Genomic DNA, 17,590 nt, shown 5'->3' on the forward strand with positions numbered 1-17,590 from the left:
AACTCAAGGTCTTGTGGCGTCCATGAACAGTACGGAGTTTCTCATGTCCAAATGTCCACAATATCGACAAACAGGATACAGAGTAGATATAAACGAACTCACTGAGCGATGGATCTTTCAGAAGTTATCTCTTCCTTCGATCCAAGTGACTTGAACTACTACTCCACTGCTATCTCAGAATCATCATGAACGCTGTATGTGATCGCAGCTTTTCATGGCGATCGAGTGTACTGACCCTCATAATCAAAGACCATCGCTATTGTCGTCGATCAAGGCTGCGCTAATGGGGGCTGCAAGTGTGGCGAAAGGTGAGCCAAATGTTCGTACGCCATACCGATATTAACACTGATGGTTCCCAGCTGCGGTTGCGGCAGCACCTGCACTTGCTGAGCTGTTTCAGTACGCTCCTTTGCAATTCGTCTAGCCAAATCTTCGATATGTAAACATGTTTGAATGAATGAATGTATTGTTTTATGCACATTGCTAAGGACTAAACGTCGTGGTTGTTGAGTTGACTCACTACAGGCATCATTAGTGAGATGGTTTCGTCGGAACTCGTCAATAAACCTACTTATATCTTTGTATCTTCTCGATCGCATGGGATCTATTTCACTTAATTGGAGCAAGAGCGCGTGGCATTCATCTGTCAGTGCCTGAGCATCAACAGCATCTTTGTGACTGTTGATCAACATGCGTTTATAGTGAACAAGTGATTCCAAACACCCTGTTATCACAGGGATCAGAACCGGATGCAAGCGCAATCTCGAGACTTACATTTACTATCAGGTTGTTCTGCTAACAGATCGCTGATAACACTAATCTCGCGTTCGAGAACTTTCCTGGTGCTATCTTTGATTCGCCAATTAGAACAGTGGAAATGCACTGGGAGGATGGAACTCACTGTTACCAACAAGCCATCTATGATATATCCAAACACTTTGGTCGTGAGGATCGGTATACATCGCGTCCGTAATGAGTTTGAATTCTTAAGATCGTTTACGATACATTCGCGAAGAGGTTGGCCTATAAGCACGCACCGTTCTCTTTTGATTTTGATTCATCGAGGTTGCCGCTGGACCATAAGGATAATAGGATCTTCGATCTCTGGTGCCATGCACTGAAGTTGGAGAAATTAGAGACAATTTTTGCTTTGGTGTAGGCTAGCTCCGTCTTTGGTAGTGGTGGCTTGGGGATCTGAGAAAGGATATATCTCCGATAATCCCAAGCGTGGACTTTAAATCTCATCAAGTGGCTGCTGAGCGATATAGAAAGAAGAGACCCACAATTTCTGGGATCCTTGTTGAGCATTTGTTCGACGACAAATAGATCCTTTTGCCAAGCTGCCTGTTTCCAACCATTCGCGTCTTCTTCCCCAGCGGGAGCGGGGCCACTTGGAATGTTTTCGAGACACCATCGTCTATGGTTCCAAATCCAATAGACTTTAGGGTGAGTCTTCAGTGCACCCATTGTCATGTCCAGGTCGTCGTATAGAAGCTCGATAATCTTTTCTGGCGTCCTTGGAGGGGTCAATGAATGTGAGTGTGACACAGCAGCGATCCCACCTGTGAGGGAAAAGGCCGTTAAGGAATATATTGCGCCTGTAGTTCCAGACGGTGTAGAATTCTGGGTTGACTTGTAGAAGCTTATCAGTCAGGCGTAAGGCATCCTCAGAGAGGTCATTTTGTTTTTTCTACTTCATATGCTGATGAGTGCTGCATTGCAGACGAAAGGCAGGAAGCATACTCGAGAGAGGACTTGGCTGGTGAGTGCGAGGTAATCGGCTATCTTCGCTTGCTCTCTCTGTTTCCTGGCGAGGATATGCTCGGGAGACTGGCGGGTGCGCTTGATTCCGTGCTGGACAAGAGTCAGCCAGTGGGCGGAGGGAGCGATTATCTGGACTGACCATGGTAGCAGCAAGGAGAGCGTGGGAAAGGCGTTCGAAGGTGATGCTCGCTGCCTCCGGAGTGCTTAGTCCCTCAGACGCAGAATTTCAAAATGCCTGGAGAGCCCAGCTCGTACAACAGCCTCGCCTCTCTCTTTCCCCTCGCACATCCCGTTCCTTCTCCCCTCACCCACCCAGACCTCCTCACCCACAAAGATCTCCACCGAGAGGAGGACCTCCTGCGCAACCCAAATTCTTTTCGCGCGTGGTGGACATCTCTCCAGGCGACACGGGAAGCCTGCCTCGCTGAGCAAAAACTAGAAGGAAGTCTTGATGTCTCTGACGCTACTCGCGCTCTCTTAGGCCCTCTAGCATCGCCGTTAGCTCGCCTCAATTTCCAGCGGTTAACTTACTTGTACGAATCTGCCCTTGTGCACTTTGCAGGCTCTTTCAAACTATGGAAATCCTATTTGACTATGCGTATGTCCTTTGTTTGCGGAAAGCCAGTCATTAGAAAGCGGGCCGGAGGAAAGAAGAAGCTTCCTGAGATGGGAGACGCACTTGAAGATGAACTTGAGGATCTGGAAAAGTGGGAAGGACCGTTGGATCCAATTGTTGGTTGGGAGGAATGGAAATTATTGGCTGCAACGTTTGAAAGGGCGCTTATGTATCTTCCAAAAGTGCGTCTACCTAGTTCGAACCTTTTGGCCTCCGCTCAGGGATTGCTTTGCAGTTGCCGCGACTGTGGCTCATGTACATATCGATCTTCTTTCACCCCGCTTGTCCGCCGAATCTTTCCCTGACACATGCGCGACGTACGTTCGACAGAGCACTACGGACACTTCCTCCTTCCTTACACGCGCGTATATGGACGCGATACTTGCTGTTATCCGAAAGGAAAGGTGGTGTGACTGCCTTCTCCGTTTACAGGCGATATCTTAGCGTCGATCCCTCGCTGTCAGAGCGATACGTTGCATTGCTGCTGAACCCTGTGAATGCCGAGCCCCGGCCACTGGAAGCGGCCAAGCTCCTCTTACAACTGGCGCGAAACGCCTCCAAAGGTCAATACATCAGTCCGGAAGGCAAGAGCCCCTACCAGCTACTGGAGTCCTTCATCGACGTTGTTGAAAAATTCTCGGAGCAAGTTGGACTTGATGTGGAAGAAACATTAAAATCCAATCAGTCAATTGCTGAAGCAGATTCTTTGAAAAAAGTTCCTGAATCCGCGTCCGTCAATGGATCCGGGGCAAATATCAATGATACTACGAAAACTGTGGACCCTGATGAAGATCCTCTCAACCCCCGAAAATTCAATATCGAAGATATAATCAAAAAGGACGGTTTGGGTGTCTACAAAGACCAGGCTGGGCGGCTTTGGGTCGGATTAGCAACCTATTGGATAAAACGTGCTGAATTCGATAGAGCCAAACATACCTTTGAGGCCGGCCTCAGTAGCGTCCTTACCGTCCGTGATTTTAACCAGATATTCGATTCCTATGGCGAATTCGGACAGTCTTTGATGGACGCCCTCATGGAAAGCCTTAAAGAGGAAGAAGACGATGAGGAAATTGCCGAAACAGAGAAGGAGCTTGATCAACAGATGAAAGACTTTGAAGACCTGGCTGACAGACGACCTTTCTTGCTTAACGATGTGATGATTAGGCGTAATCCAAATGATGTCCAAGAATGGGAAAAACGTGTCGCATTGTGGGGAGAAGATGACGAAAAAGTTGCCGAAACTTATACACAAGCTTTCGAAACTATCAATCCTCGTAAAGCCACTCCCAACTTTCACCGGTTGTATATAGCTTTTGCGAGGTTCTACGAGGAAGGTGGCGTGTCAGGGAAAGCCGAGCCCGACCTTCAATCTGCTCGAAAAATCTTGGAGAAAGCTACCAAAGTCAACTTCAGGGCTGTCGATGATCTTGCCGAAATTTGGTGCGAATGGGCAGAGATGGAACTTCGACACGAGTATGTCCCAGATCTCAATCACGTTTTATCACCATTTTTGACCATGATATACAGCAATGATGATGAGGCCATCCGAGTAATGCAACGAGCCGCTGCTGTGCCTAAGAATACGAAAATCAACTACCACGACCACGTATGTCTGATAATTCCGAATCTACTATGTTTGGTGGCTAATCACCAGGTTTATCAGTCACTTTCTGTTCAAGCACGCCTCTTCAAATCATTGAAGCTTTGGTCATTCTATGTAGATCTCGAAGAAGCTATAGGGACAGTGGAGTCAGCTAAGGCTGTATACGACAAGATCCTCGAGCTGCGCATTGCCAATGCCCAGATAATCGTCAATTATGCCGCTTTCCTCGAAGAGAATAAATACTTCGAGGAAAGCTTCAAAGTGATACACTTTCTTGAATTCGATACAACATATGCTGATGTTTCTCAGGTTTATGAACGGGGTGTTGAGTTGTTCACATTCCCTGTTTCCTTTGAAATCTGGAATATCTATTTGTCTAAATTCATCAAGCGCTACGTGAGTTATACCATTTCTATACTCTTGTAAGTTTGTACTAAAATCATCGTTAGGGTGGAACCAAACTTGAACGCGCTCGTGATCTCTTTGAGCAGGCACTGGAAAAATGTCCCGCCAAGTCATGCAAACCCATATTCCTCCTTTATGCCAAATTAGAAGAGGAGCACGGGCTTGCCAAGCGCGCGATGTCCATCTACGAGCGTGCGACCCAAGAGGTCAATGATACTGACAAGTTCGAGGTATGCGTGTTTTATTTAATCTGTAAGCGAGTTTAACAGTTGACACGTCAACAAGATGTACAAAATTTATATTGCGAAGGCTACTGAAAACTTCGGGCTACCAGCCACCAGGCCTATATATGAACTTGCCATTGAAAGTGAGATATCCCTGTCTCGATATGTTTGGATTTCTGACTTTCGTTTTATAGTTCTTCCGGATCGTCAAACGGCAGAAATGTGCCTTCACTTTGCTGCCCTAGAACGCAAACTCGGAGAGATCGACAGAGCTCGTGCAGTTTATGCACATGCATCACAATTTTGCGACCCTCGCATCCATTCACGCTTTTGGAGCGAATGGAATTCATTTGAAATTGAAACGGGGTCGGAAGATACGTTTCGAGAAATGCTCAGAATCAAACGAAGTGTACAAGCTCAATTCAACACTGAAGCTAGTTATCTGGCTGCTCAAACTGTAGCGGCTACTCAGGGCAGTCAAATATCAAAAGAAAATGGTGAAGAGCCTCAAGATGCTATGGCTGCTGCGGAAAAGCAGGCTGGGAAAGGACCTGCCTTTGTCGCTGCAAAGGCGACTGGATCATTCAAGCCCGCGGAGAGTAATAACGTCGCTGCTTCCGACCAGCCGAGTAATGCTGATGAGATTCACATTTCCGATGATGAAGATATTTAACTTGTGTATAATGTTATATTTCGATGCAGGGGCGGAGTCATTGCAAGCGTATATATTGTAGGGTTTTTGGCGCATGGTTGCTTGCTACATTCCAACCTAACATGTCACAGGCGAAGATTATTTACTTTCCCATCGTTCAACTTCCACACTGCATATATCTTCCCACTTGGCTTCCCATCCATCTTCTTGTAGCCAGGGTTGTGCTACCCAACGATCAATAATCTCTCGAGATTCTTGGAATGTTAATGAGTGGTTATGCAACGCGCTTACAGAGTCCATATAAAAACCCAACGAGCGGTGGTATGGAACAATTATATCCGATATCGAGGTCACTAAATTCTGGAGATTAGAGATTCATCATCAGCTTCCATGATGACATACCGAATCTTTCCAGCGACCAAGTAACCCAAAGGGGTTCCCCACAGACCCACTGCCACCCTTTGGCTTTGTGGGCTTCTACTAAAATAGATTCCAAACTTTCTATGAGGGAGTTGAGTTTTCGAAATTGCTTTTGCTGGACAATACGATTTAGTTGCAGGAACTTGAAAAGATACCTCGTTATGGCCTACAAGTTTGGCAATCATTGAATCTAATTCATCGATGTACTGGTCCATCGTCTCTAGCTTGGGTGCGACTACATGTTCACACGGAAGGCGGTTTGGTATTCGAGCCAATTCATTGCTAATTTCCTTGCGCATTACGATGAATATCAACTTGGTGGACGCACAATAAAGGCGTACTCCATATCAGTTCGAGCGTCGACCAGTTTCCTTAGAGATTTTAGCCCGTCAAAGATCACAAGGTCCTCCCATGTTTCCGTAACAGCGCGTATCTCTAGAAGACAGGCTCTGAGTTTACGATGGTATGTAGATTCAATTTGTTTGGAGGGAGAATTTGGAGCGGATCTGTTTTGTGTTTTGCGCTGTACCGGAGAGGAAGTTGGAGTTGAAGGGCCGCGAAAGGAAGCTAGACGGCTCATTTGAGGAGATCGTATGTATAGAATGACAAGGGTCGGAAGAAGGGCTGCTGAGTATTTGGCAAACGCCTCCGAAAACAACAAAGGAATCTATTTGCTGCCGATCTGCTGAAAAGCGCCCGTTACTCGATGGGCAAACGCAGAAAAAACAGAACTCATCTCAAGGGTGCCAATGCACGCGATGCACATCCCGACGGCGTCCCAAAGACGTTTATCATAAAACATGGTCAGGTTGGCTCGTCGCTTGCACAACTTGTGCGCGATATGCGGAAAGTCATGGAACCCAATACCGCAAGTCGACTCAAGGTGCGTACATGAACACTCGGAAATTTCGAAGAACTACATATTTTTTATCCAGGAGAGGCATAGAAATAAGCTGAAAGATTATCTTACCATGGCTCCAGCACTTCAAGTATCTCATCTTTTGGCATTCACCTTGACCCCGCTTGCTCCATCTTTGAGGATGGTTCGGCTTTCTAATGGACCTACGCTCAGTTTTCGGGTGGAGCGATACAGTTTGATGAAGGACGTCCTCAAGTCAACGAGGAGAGCTCGGACTGCTGGTATCCAGTACCTTACTCCCCCTCTGGTATGCCTTTTCTATTCTAGTCTTTGAGCCCACTTTTTTATTGACTGCCTGCTCCATTAGCTCGTACTCGCCTCCTTCCCCGCCCCGTCCCCTTCCACTCCCCCACAACTTCCTCTCCTCATGAAGTCTTTTCAGAGCCTATTTCCCCCACTTTCCCCCCAAACACTCTCATTATCCCAGGCTCGTCGAGTTGTCCTTGTTTCATATAACCAAGACCGCGGCACAGTTGATTTCCGCCACTATATCATTACTGTTAAACCTTATGGTGTATCAAGACGTGTCCGCAAAATTCTTGAGGGCGGAATATCTGTCCAATCTACTTCGGGCTTGCTCGATCTTGGCAATGAAAAAGATGTAGCAGATTTTGTGTTGAGGAAACGAGGAGAGCCTGGGCCGGATGGATATGAAAGTGCTTCATCTGCTGAGAGTGTTGCTGGCGACGAAAATGCTGCAGTTGACCTTGCCGAGGATTATGTTGGAAGAAATAATAAAAAAGGCCAGAGGAGAGCAGTCCGACTGGATGAAGTTGGACCAAGGATGGAATTGAAGTTGATCAAAATTACAGAGGGCATTCCAGGAAAAGAGGGTGCCGTCATTTACCATGAATTTGGTATGTCTTTCATGAAGGTTAAGGTCAAATCTAATCTCAAAATTTCCATAGTTAAAAAATCCAAAAAAGAAGCCGCCGAACAGGCCTCTACGCATGCCGCCAAAGAAAAGCTTCGCAAAGAAAGAAGGGAAGAACAAGAGCGTAATGTTCAAAGGAAGAAGGTTCAGGCCAAAGATAAAAACGACGAGGAAGTTGAGGATCACGAAGGCGACGAAAACGAAATGGCTTCAGAACAAGCGAATGATGATGAAGGGGTCTGGGACGAAGATGAGGAAATCAGCGAAGGTGAAGATAGTGAGCAAGAAGAAAGCGAAGAGGAAAGTTCAGAAGACGAAATCAGACCACCACCAACAAAAAAGCCTCGGATAAGAGGGAAACGATAAAGTTTATCTGTGTTCAATTACTAGGTTAAAAAAGGCGGCTGTACTCTATTAGTGATAGCTGGTCCATCTGTATCTACACAGTCAATCTCTTATACCATGTCGAGAAGAAGATCTGTGTCCTCATTTTTAAACTCTCCAAATTATCCAAAGCTGGCCTAACGTCCAGATAAAATGAAAGATTTCCAGGAGATTGGGCGTTATGGCCTGTGTAGAAATCTATCACATATCTAATGCGCGTACCACAACGATCAACAGTCCAGTCATGCCTATCAAAAGGTGCAGCATAGCTATGGATGGCTCGTCACACAATCCCAGGACTTAGAGAAGGACATTCAGCTTACCCTAGCAGCATATTCAAGCGTGCTTTGGGGCTCTTGTCATTGGGTCTGCCTTTGAAGTTGACCAATTGGACACCTCCACAAGCCTCACCTCCGCGTCCCGACTCCCATTTCATTATTTCCGCCCAAGCTCGCTCGTTGACAGCATTATGAATGGGAACGATGGTTTTCATATCCGCGGCTCGGGGATTGTGGTCCTTTCGCGCCATCGCAGCATAGAACTGGGCCTCGGATGGATAGACCCACTTGCCATCATTTGGCTTTGGAATTGAGGAAACTTCGCGGTCGATGGAGAGAGAGGACTGGGAGTTAGGCAGGTTCGGCGTATTGGAAAAGAAGCGACTCCATGTTGACCGCGAGGTATGGTCGACTGGACAGGCATCTTGCGAACCAGTCTGTTGAGACGCGCCGTGGTCTACAGGGCATTCTTGGGCGGGGGCAGGAGTAGAATGGTCGACTGGACACTTTGGTGAAGAGGACGACATGGGTTACCGCATCGGGAAGACCCTCGATCGGGCCGCATGCGCCAACTGCACCCGTCGTCCCCTCCGGTAATTCCGGCAACCTCAACCTCCTGCGACGGAACACAGGATGAATATATAAGTCTCTCATTCCACCGCGAGCATTGAACCTAGCCATGCCCTCCTCGGATCCTGTCTTTTCTACTCCGCTTACCCGTCTGTTCAAGATCAACCACCCCGTCATGCTTGCGGGGTATGTAGTTTGTTCCTCAATATTCATGGAAGAAATAACAACAGTTCCCTAGCATGAACGTGGCTGCTGGTCCAAAGCTGGCTGCCGCCGTTACCAATGCAGGCAAGTGCTCTACCCAAAGCACGAAATATACGTCGCGCTTATCACGTAACAGGCGGTATTGGCGTCATTGGTGGTCTTCGCCAAAGCCCCCAGTTCCTCCAAGGATCTATTGATGAGATCAAAGCGCACCTGGAAGACCAAAATGCCCCCTTCGGTGTCGACCTCCTCATTCCTCAAGTTGGCGGCAATGCTCGCAAAACCAACGTCAGCTTTCCGCTTCCCTCTCAACATTATACTGAACTCCATATGATAGAGGGATTATACGAATGGACAACTTCCAGAGCTCATTGATGTCATCATCAGAAATAAGGCTGCTCTGTTCGTCTGCGCGGTAGGGGTTCCACCCAAATGGGCTGTCGAAAAGCTTCACGCTGCTGGTATTGCCGTCATGAAGTAAGTGTTGTTGTCAATTTACGCTGTCACAATTTCTGACAAGATCAATCAGCATGATTGGCCACCCCAAGGTAAGCCAGAATAATTCATACTTTCCGCTCAATATGCAACTGATTTGGTGGTTAGCATGTTGAGAAGGCCCTCGCAGTCGGTGAGAAAGAATTAAATTCTTTCTATACCTCGGTGCTATTTCAACTGACCGTCCGATGAACTAGGCGTCGATATAATATGTGCCCAAGGCGGTGAGGGTGGTGGTCATACTGGAGACACTCCCTTTTCTGTCCTTATCCCTGCTACCGTCGACCTTTGTAGAGGACGCAAGAGTCCCCTCACCGGGGAGGATATCATCGTTGTCGCTGCTGGTGGCATTGCTGATGGTAGAGGCCTTGCTGCTTCTCTATCGTGCGTTCATTTCAAACTCGCTTCCGCTTCTTCTCAATATATAACTTCTTATGAAGATATGGTGCTGCGGGTGTCTGGGTCGGAACACGCTTCGTCGCTTGCGTTGAAGCCGGCGCTCCCGCCAAACACAAAGAATTGGTTGTCAGTGCTGGTTACGATGATACGGTCCGCACTCTCATCTATAGTGGCCGACCCTTGAGTGTTCGAAAGACGCCTTATGTACTCGATTGGTATATACTTTTCCTCGCGCGTTAATAATCTCTGACCTCACTTGTACCGCAGGGAAACTAATCGAGCCGCAGAATTGTCAAGTCTTCTCGCGAAAGGCTTGGTCCCTCATGACGTCGAGCTGGAGAAACATCCCGAGAAACATATCCAAGGCTTGTCTTGTAAGTCAAACGCAAGACTATCTATTCAACTTCATGCATATCAATCTGTGTTTAAGGGCTCATGGGTCGTGTTGCTGGCTCTATCAAGGTACATTTTGAGTGCAACTTTATCGGCTACCTTCTCTAATCAAATCTCATCTAGGATATCAAACCGGCCAAGGAAATGTGAGCTCCTTCTCAAACCTTCACTGACAACTCATTCGCTCATTCTAACAAGCGTGGACGAAATGGTATACACCGCTAAAAAGAGCATTGATGTTGCCAAGTCTTATGAGATTACTCAACACAAGGCGAAACTGTAAATCGGCAACAGGAAACGACATATGTACATACAATTTTCCTTCCTTTCGTTCATTTGGACTTCAGCATTCAACGCACATTAGCGTGTAAATATGTGTCTATATTTAGCACAGCGAGTGTAATATTCCCATACCATGCGCAACGAAGCTCTTCTCGAAATTTAGCTGAAGGCCTCGTGACGATCCGCCATTGAATTGTGTGTTCGTTTCGGGTAGTCGAGTAGATTCTTCGTTCGCACCTTCTGTCGCCGTATATATAGTCTCGTCGTCAAAGGTGTATACTTAGGGTGACCTTCCATCTTCGAGAGTCTACTATCACCGATTACTAGATGTCAATCATGGTGACCACTTTCCTTTGCGTGGCTTTCATCGTTGTGGCCGTTTCAATTGTTTGGAAGAAAAGGAGAACCTGGCCTATCCGTCATGCCCTCGGACAGAGTGGAACGTCCAAGAACTTAATGGCTGGAATCGATAGCAAAGGCTCCACAGACTATTTTGCATTGACTGGGGTCTTACCGCCGAAGCCCTTACCAGACTTCGACATAGACAAGGCTTTGCCACGGCCTTACCGACCTTTCCGCTGGAAATACCATCAGACCATGTGTAAGTGGCTATGATTTGGCTATGATCCGCGAAGCATGAGGTGAAACTGTTTTGACTGTCTATTTCCGCTAGCTTTCCAGGCCATGGACCCGGATTGGTGGCTGGAATTGGAATGCACGTATCGAGAACGTATTGCGCAACGAAAACGACTTTACGCACAACACGGCAGAAATATCATTGACATGATGCCTGGAAGTGAAAACGCGTGCACAGAGCTCGCAGAAATGGTTATCCAGTTTCTTTGCGTTCGATATCCAAACCAATTCAGTCTCGACTCATCGGGCATCTTCCATAACAGAATTCTGGGGAGGAGTTTTGACACCAAGGGCGTAAAGATGCCTTTGGAGTTGTTACTGGAGAATGTGCCGGAGGACTTTTTGCTTGTACAAGAGGATAAGGAGACAGGTCTGTATCATTTTTGTGCAGGAGTTTCAGCTTCAGCAGTTGGTTGGAATATGAGCATGAAAATTGGGAAAGCATTGCACGATGTTCATGGTCCAGTGCCCTATTATAAGGAAAAGTTGCAACATTCAATGGACCGGTAAGCCTGCCCGCCACAGATCCTTATAACAGATGGGCGTAATTAATACGGCACAGGTACTTTGTTAAGATGCCCTGCGACAAACCAATCCAGAGAGGGTCATGGAGCCTTGAAGTTGGCCAACCTCTTTATATGCAGGCAGATGATATCCACTGGGCTGCCAGAAGTGTCCAAGATCCGAACCTGGACATCAACGACATTTACCTACGCGTTGATTGGCAGACCCTTAGGAGACTTCCAAAGTCACGAGCAATCGTCTTCAACTTCAAGGCCTTGTTCACGCCTGTAATACACTTTCGTGAAGAGCCTTTTATCCCTCACCTTGTTGGAACCGTGTTGCGAGAAGCTGAAAAGCCATTCATGGAATATAAATCTACTTTTCATATAGCACACAAGGTCATACCGGCGCTCGAAGTTTGGGCACGAGAGCAGGAAGAGAAGGGTTGGGTGCCGAAAGATTGGGCAAGTCGAACTTTAGAGGAGAACCCATTTTACCCAGGTTGGCAACTGCATCATAGATACTGAATCTGTGGTTCTGTAAAGCCATTCTAATATATCTCTGATGCAAACAACTCCATACCCCAAATTTCCATGAACTTCTAGTCATCCAAAAGCTCAGCAAGTTCTCGCTCTTCATCCTCAGTGAGTTCGAAGTTTTGCGATTGGGTAGGAGCGGGGCTTTCTTCTACAACAGGCGTTGCTTTTATTTCCTGAGTCGGTAGGACAAGTTCTACGAGACAGGAATGTTAGCGGAGTACAAGTACACTGGAAGGATAAGGAACTTGCCGCTGAGTCGCCACTTTCGGATGGTTCCATCCAGACTAGTGCTGACAACCCAAGGTTCCACTCTCGTTAAACCATCACTGCTAGTTGATTTCCGTATCCAAAATCTTAGCTTAAGTATATCGTGCCAATGGGCCTCCACCTCACGAATCATTTCGGGTTGATCAAAAGTGGATAAATCATAGACCCTGATGGTACCGTCGGAACCGGTAATCAGGTATGGCTCGCTCACGTCAGTGAGGCCAATTGGAAGAATGCAGCGGACCTGTTTAGGATGTATTATAGGCCGGGGCAACTTAATTTTGGGCTCGGTCGTTAGATCGGGATCGATGCTGACTTGTACAGTCTCATCCGCTGAGGCTGGGTGAACTGTAGTAAGCGACAGGTAATGCGAGAGATAGATATTAGATATACCTGTCCAGAGCTGTCCGTTGCCATAGTGAATGTCATTGATCCTGGTACGATGATAGTCGAGGTGCTGTTTGAGCGAAGCTTTCCAACGTGGATTGCTTCCTGATTCTCTCGACAGCTCCCAGACCTTGATGACGCCCATGGTGTCACCGGTGTATAATATAATTGTACCATTAGTGGTAACGTTTCCCTGAATGCATTCAACAGGTCGCGAATGAGATGATATCGAACCGAGACTGGGCAGGAGGCGGCGTTCACTTGGTTGAGAGACGTCCCTTTGCAGGATAGGTCAATTGAATAGAGCGGCAGAAAGAATGTTCATACCAGAATCGGACAGTTTTGTCTGAACTTCCCGAGATCAGTAAACCCACTGTTGGGAAGACATACAACACCTTCACGAAATCCTGGTGCGCGTCGGTGGATGATATCAATCTTCTACTCTGAAATTGGAAGTCAGTCGATGAAACCGAGGGACTAAATGGATCATTTACTTCGGTGTCCCATAACTTGATGGTCTGAAGGTGGTGTGTATCAGTGAGGAGATAGTGTGTCGCCTAGAACTTTTTGCAGACCTTATCCCAAGATCCAGTAACTAAGATTTTGCGATCACCGCACCCAGGAACAGCGTCACAGAATGTAAGTGTCGTTACGGGAGCAGTATGCCCCCTATAAACCTGTAACGACTTCCCAGTCTAATTGGAGAGGAAATGAAGTGGTGGCTCGTTCAGTCGAACTTTACGAAGAAAATATTACGAACTTCGAGATCTATCTTTTTCACAGTAGCCGTGCTTTCTGCAATCCACGCGATTCCACCTTGGATAACTATATCAATAGCCTTACCCTGCAAGCGTATCGGCTCTCCGAGATCCTTTATCCGTTCTGATTTTTCCTTTCTGGCCTTTGTACAATATCTGTAGCTGTTTGCTCAAATATAGACGAAGACACACTTCATCCAAGAGGAGGTGAGCTTCGGAGACAAGAAAATTCGATGTGTCAGGTAAGGCCATCCGTTCAAGCAGGAGGAAGAAAGAGAATTATGATCACGAGGGCGCTTCGTTAAGCTGCTTCACCCTCACCAGCTGATCGATCACTCAACGCTGTCTCGAATACTCAAATACTTATCATTGGTCCTCTCAAAGTTCCATATATTGGAACATGGGTATTGGTCGAAGGGTAACAATACAGAGAAGAAAAGTACGAGCTACACTAAACAAACCTCGCGCTCATGACTAATGAGTATGCAAGAGAAAAAATCATACAGCAAAGACAGAAACCAGAAGAGAATGCAATACAAAGGACAGGTAATAGCTTCAACTCGGGAACGAAAAATACAACTTGGGTTATAATTAACTGAAGGCAAACTAATGTTTCTGGGGAGTAAGCACCCATAAGAAGCAAAAGCGAAAATAAAGATAAACGAAAACGTCAAAGAGTATGAAGAAAAAAGGGTGGCGCCAAGAGAAAGAAGACAAATAAGTTAACGGTCCATTCTTTTTAGAAATTGTCGACTGAGTGGTTTAGAATGTTGGGAAGTGATAGGAAAGATAATCGTTGCGAATTTGTGCAGCAATAGTAGCGTCGTCTTGGAAGAAACCGGGGATATCCTGTGCAGCAGGGACAGGCAGGTTGAGGAAGTTTTCTGCTTCCTCTTCGCCTGATGAACGAGGAATTATTGGAGCCTGGGTAAAACGTGTTAGACAAAAGGTGAGCGAAATAGGTAAAAGGATACCAACATTTATTTCACGTCGTTCTAGCGCCTCCCAATCGACACCACGGAACCACGCGTGTCGAAGAACGCCTTCGATGCCATCGCCCGCATTTCCTAAACGTTTACTCCTATCAGGATTGAGGAAGCCTCGGATCAGATCCTTAGATAGACGATCTAAGTGACGAGGCCAATAGACCTCGCCAACAAGGATCTTTTCATATATGCCATATGGAGTTTCATCGAAGAAAGGAGGATAGCCGACAAGCATCTCATAGCAAAGAACACCGCAGGCCCACCAATCAGCTGCTTTTCCGTGCCCATCTGATTGTATCACTTCAGGCGCAAGGTATTCAGGAGTTCCACAAAGAGTCCAGGTACGATCATCCACTACTTTTGCGAATCCAAAGTCAGTAAGGCGAATATAGCCGCGAGCGTCGAGGAGAAGGTTTTCTGGTTTAAGATCACGATAAACGATGTTGTAGGAATGGAGATATCGCAGTGCCAGGACTATCGTCGAGAGATAAAACCGAGTTACATCAGGACTGAATCTTTGTGCACGTCTAAGGTGGGTGAAAAGCTCGCCACCAGGTATATATGACATCAGCATGTAAATGTTGAGACCATCTTGAAAGGTTGCAAAGAGGTCAACGACGAAGGGGTGCTGAACGCGGCCCAGGATATAGTTTTCCGCTTTAACATGTTCAATCTGATGAAGTGCTACGATCTTCGTCTTACGAAGAACCTTCATTGCGTAGAGTTGAGTCGAGTCCGATCGGGCCGTTTTATGCCTGACAAGTAGCACATGGCCAAACGTCCCTGTTCCTATACCTCCTCGTAAGTCATTGACTCGAACAATAGAAATTAGGCATACCCAAGGTGCCACGGACTTCAAAGTCTGACAATCGAATACCGCTAGGACCGGTGGGATATAGGCGCAAAGGTTCATCCTGTAATAATCGAAGCGGTGGCTGGGGCTCTTCTCCGGAGGGTCGGGTGTCTACATGCATGCCGCTAAAGTCTGACTGTGCCGGAGTCAAGGGCTGTGTAAACTGAACGCCCTCTTGGGAATCCGAAGAGTCACCATAATCTGCGTTCATATCCTCGTCCAGGAGGTAGTCGTCTTCACTACTGTCGGAATTTCCGGGTGAAAGTGGAGGTGTAATGGGTGCTCTATTGGTGGCCAAGAAATTTTGTTTGAGGGAGGATCTGCGGTGGCAGAGATTGGGCTCATTCGGAAGAGACGTAGAGCGGGGAAAGGAATGAGTAGAAGGGTCCATGAAAAGGAAAGACTTGGACACTTGAGACAAAAAGCGAAGGTGTAAGCAAAGTCAAACGCTGGGATGCTCTTTCGGACCAGCGATTCCAAGCGAGGTATCTGTTTCAGGGAAATATACGGTTGGGGGCGGGGCCAGAGGGGAACGAGAGATGTATAAGCGCAGACACGGTTGGGCTAGAAAGAGGACATACGATAGTGTGGAGCACCGAAAGCAGTCGGTCTGCGCTGAGCACAAGGGCGATGGAGACGGTGGAGGCGAGAAGGAAAGGAGAGAAGTCGGACGTCTGTGAGCCATCCCAACCGACTTAGTGATACGTGACATAGGATCAAGATTTAGATTCGAATTGATCCCAGCTGTCACAGCAACATGCCGCGCTGCCGGATCGGCTTTCTCGGGTGTCTTTCAATTGGTATGGCATAATCACCCTGTCATTGTCAAACTCCAAACGCAAATGTCGGGATTCCGTATAATCCACAAATAACTCGAACTTCTGAATCCCCTTCTCCTGCCCCAGCCGCAATATACAGCGGCACGAAGTGGTCTTCTCTTGGGTGTGAAGCGCGAAATCCTCTGTGTCGGGTCAAAGCAAACAACGCCTTCTTCCGTTGCTCCGCCTGACTTGAATCAGCAACTGTATGCCTTCAACACTGAAACACGGAAGAATGCCTCACATCAACTATTTTGATTGCGGAATGGATCGCTTTGTCGAAGTCCACGTGGTTTTCAGTTGCCGTCGTGGGAGAGAACGACCTGCGGTCTCTCAAGTTGTGTGCCGTCAATCCCCCAGACAACACTAAAATCCTCTCGCTCCTGTCAAAAACCAAGCTCATCAGTATATATTAGCCAATGTATACGTAGCACCTCACATCACCATCAGACTAGTCAAATTAGACCCGGGTGTCATGTCAACCACCCCGTCTAAAATGACGGCTTTTTAGCACAATTCCCCAAGTACGAATAAAGGTCCTTTAAAGTACAGATAAAGCCACATCACAGAGTGATGGGGGCTGTCCCGTGTGAAATTTGTGTGGCCATCACTGATCACAGTCTCAAGCGTGCGAATGACAACAGGCGGGAGCATCCCGTCACTGTTTCCCGGCCTTCCCACGCCTTTTTTGGCTGATCCCTCCCCAAAAAATATCTTCTCACGCACACTGGCTCAACACTCGGCGGCCGTTTCCCGCTGCTTTTGCAGGCAAATGCCTCAAATACCTTTAGGAGACTATTAATATAGCTATTTGGACTATATATATGCCATTTGTGGAGCAGGGGAGCCAGTATTGGTGGTGTAATATTGTATATACCTCCTGAGAGTTGTCAGAAAAGAATCATGGACACTGTACACATCCATGAGCCCCGGTGAAGCATAGTAGATGGTGTCTATGCCTCACATGTGCTATTGCATAGCCCTAAGTTGATTTAGTGTCAAAATAATACAGGAATATCCTGTATAATTTACATATAATCACATTTTTTATCAATGAATCACGCTTATCTGTACTTCCACTGGAGCGCGTACGGCGCGTAGGGCACGCTTCTGTGCGCATTAACAAGGGCTATGTAATGCAAAGAACACTACAGAAATCGAATAAGAACTGGGCGAGATGTATCTATTTCTTTCTGTGATTGTATGTTGATGGGTGAATGTTGACAGATTATGACTACCTTACGCTTGGAAGTTTTCTATAACAACTACATGCATCAGTAGCTACTAAATGGGACCTTTCAATGCAAAAGGAATCTCGAGAATCGATAAGGAAATGGAAGAGCTAGGTCGAAGAAGGCCA

At 46.9% G+C, this 17,590-nt stretch overlaps 10 protein-coding genes across 10 annotated transcripts in view; 4 read left to right on the forward strand and 6 right to left on the reverse strand.

Moving 5' to 3' along the window:
- Window positions 1–322: 322 nt before the first annotated feature.
- Window positions 323–1,915, reverse strand: AGABI2DRAFT_216711 (hypothetical protein). The gene is made up of 10 exons (XM_006458207.1): window positions 1,904–1,915; window positions 1,744–1,854; window positions 1,563–1,690; window positions 1,284–1,516; window positions 1,038–1,232; window positions 902–985; window positions 775–849; window positions 572–724; window positions 480–519; window positions 323–420 (listed from the first exon to the last, which is right to left on the reverse strand). The coding sequence occupies exons 1-9, from the start codon at window positions 1,904–1,906 to the stop codon at window positions 491–493; spliced, it is 1,011 nt and encodes a 336-aa protein (XP_006458270.1). The 5' UTR covers window positions 1,907–1,915; the 3' UTR covers window positions 323–420; window positions 480–490.
- Window positions 1,916–1,988: 73 nt separating this feature from the next.
- On the forward strand, window positions 1,989–5,501 carry AGABI2DRAFT_199759 (hypothetical protein). Its single transcript, XM_006458208.1, has 8 exons — window positions 1,989–2,562; window positions 2,616–3,853; window positions 3,908–3,986; window positions 4,044–4,244; window positions 4,293–4,379; window positions 4,433–4,618; window positions 4,674–4,755; window positions 4,807–5,501. The coding sequence occupies exons 1-8, from the start codon at window positions 1,996–1,998 to the stop codon at window positions 5,283–5,285; spliced, it is 2,919 nt and encodes a 972-aa protein (XP_006458271.1). The 5' UTR covers window positions 1,989–1,995; the 3' UTR covers window positions 5,286–5,501.
- A 130-nt stretch (window positions 5,502–5,631) lies between these two features.
- AGABI2DRAFT_64646 (hypothetical protein) lies at window positions 5,632–6,264 on the reverse strand (the record flags this gene model as incomplete). Its single annotated transcript, XM_006458209.1, has 3 exons — window positions 5,632–5,799; window positions 5,855–5,966; window positions 6,026–6,264. The coding sequence occupies 3 exons, from the start codon at window positions 6,262–6,264 to the stop codon at window positions 5,632–5,634; spliced, it is 519 nt and encodes a 172-aa protein (XP_006458272.1).
- Window positions 6,265–6,390: 126 nt separating this feature from the next.
- Window positions 6,391–7,858, forward strand: AGABI2DRAFT_216720 (hypothetical protein; the record flags this gene model as incomplete). The annotated part of the gene is made up of 4 exons (XM_006458210.1): window positions 6,391–6,567; window positions 6,620–6,850; window positions 6,911–7,460; window positions 7,512–7,858. The coding sequence occupies 4 exons, from the start codon at window positions 6,391–6,393 to the stop codon at window positions 7,841–7,843; spliced, it is 1,290 nt and encodes a 429-aa protein (XP_006458273.1). The 3' UTR covers window positions 7,844–7,858.
- Window positions 7,859–7,910: 52 nt separating this feature from the next.
- Window positions 7,911–8,683, reverse strand: AGABI2DRAFT_216724 (hypothetical protein). Its single transcript, XM_006458211.1, has 2 exons — window positions 8,185–8,683; window positions 7,911–8,130 (listed from the first exon to the last, which is right to left on the reverse strand). Exons 1-2 carry the CDS (start codon window positions 8,664–8,666, stop codon window positions 7,917–7,919), a joined length of 696 nt encoding a protein of 231 aa, XP_006458274.1. The 5' UTR covers window positions 8,667–8,683; the 3' UTR covers window positions 7,911–7,916.
- Window positions 8,684–8,745: 62 nt separating this feature from the next.
- AGABI2DRAFT_190616 (hypothetical protein) lies at window positions 8,746–10,640 on the forward strand. Its single transcript, XM_006458212.1, has 12 exons — window positions 8,746–8,895; window positions 8,948–8,997; window positions 9,050–9,201; window positions 9,251–9,390; window positions 9,443–9,461; window positions 9,517–9,541; window positions 9,606–9,792; window positions 9,849–10,022; window positions 10,075–10,181; window positions 10,238–10,269; window positions 10,324–10,346; window positions 10,399–10,640. Exons 1-12 carry the CDS (start codon window positions 8,819–8,821, stop codon window positions 10,481–10,483), a joined length of 1,071 nt encoding a protein of 356 aa, XP_006458275.1. The 5' UTR covers window positions 8,746–8,818; the 3' UTR covers window positions 10,484–10,640.
- Window positions 10,641–10,938: 298 nt separating this feature from the next.
- On the forward strand, window positions 10,939–12,149 carry AGABI2DRAFT_63838 (hypothetical protein; the record flags this gene model as incomplete). Its single annotated transcript, XM_006458213.1, has 3 exons — window positions 10,939–11,083; window positions 11,156–11,624; window positions 11,681–12,149. 3 exons carry the CDS (start codon window positions 10,939–10,941, stop codon window positions 12,147–12,149), a joined length of 1,083 nt encoding a protein of 360 aa, XP_006458276.1.
- A 74-nt stretch (window positions 12,150–12,223) lies between these two features.
- On the reverse strand, window positions 12,224–13,825 carry AGABI2DRAFT_115290 (hypothetical protein; the record flags this gene model as incomplete). The annotated part of the gene is made up of 8 exons (XM_006458214.1): window positions 12,224–12,354; window positions 12,555–12,767; window positions 12,822–13,093; window positions 13,143–13,258; window positions 13,310–13,333; window positions 13,391–13,510; window positions 13,576–13,716; window positions 13,766–13,825. The coding sequence occupies 8 exons, from the start codon at window positions 13,823–13,825 to the stop codon at window positions 12,224–12,226; spliced, it is 1,077 nt and encodes a 358-aa protein (XP_006458277.1).
- Window positions 13,826–14,335: 510 nt separating this feature from the next.
- On the reverse strand, window positions 14,336–15,533 carry AGABI2DRAFT_64256 (hypothetical protein; the record flags this gene model as incomplete). Its single annotated transcript, XM_006458215.1, has 3 exons — window positions 14,336–14,497; window positions 14,552–15,348; window positions 15,398–15,533. The coding sequence occupies 3 exons, from the start codon at window positions 15,531–15,533 to the stop codon at window positions 14,336–14,338; spliced, it is 1,095 nt and encodes a 364-aa protein (XP_006458278.1).
- Window positions 15,534–16,237: 704 nt separating this feature from the next.
- The window catches only part of AGABI2DRAFT_63176 (hypothetical protein), a gene marked incomplete at both ends in the record, with an annotated part of 2,860 nt that continues 1,507 nt past the window's right edge, over window positions 16,238–17,590 (reverse strand). Inside the window, 3 exons of the mRNA XM_006458216.1 lie at window positions 16,238–16,417; window positions 16,475–16,628; window positions 16,893–16,929. Of these exons, the coding sequence (XP_006458279.1) occupies window positions 16,238–16,417; window positions 16,475–16,628; window positions 16,893–16,929 (371 nt within the window). The remainder of the gene's footprint in view (window positions 16,418–16,474; window positions 16,629–16,892; window positions 16,930–17,590) is intronic.

This window comes from Agaricus bisporus, assembly GCF_000300575.1.
Source record: "Agaricus bisporus var. bisporus H97 unplaced genomic scaffold AGABI2scaffold_2, whole genome shotgun sequence".
Taxonomy (NCBI): domain Eukaryota; kingdom Fungi; phylum Basidiomycota; class Agaricomycetes; order Agaricales; family Agaricaceae; genus Agaricus; species Agaricus bisporus.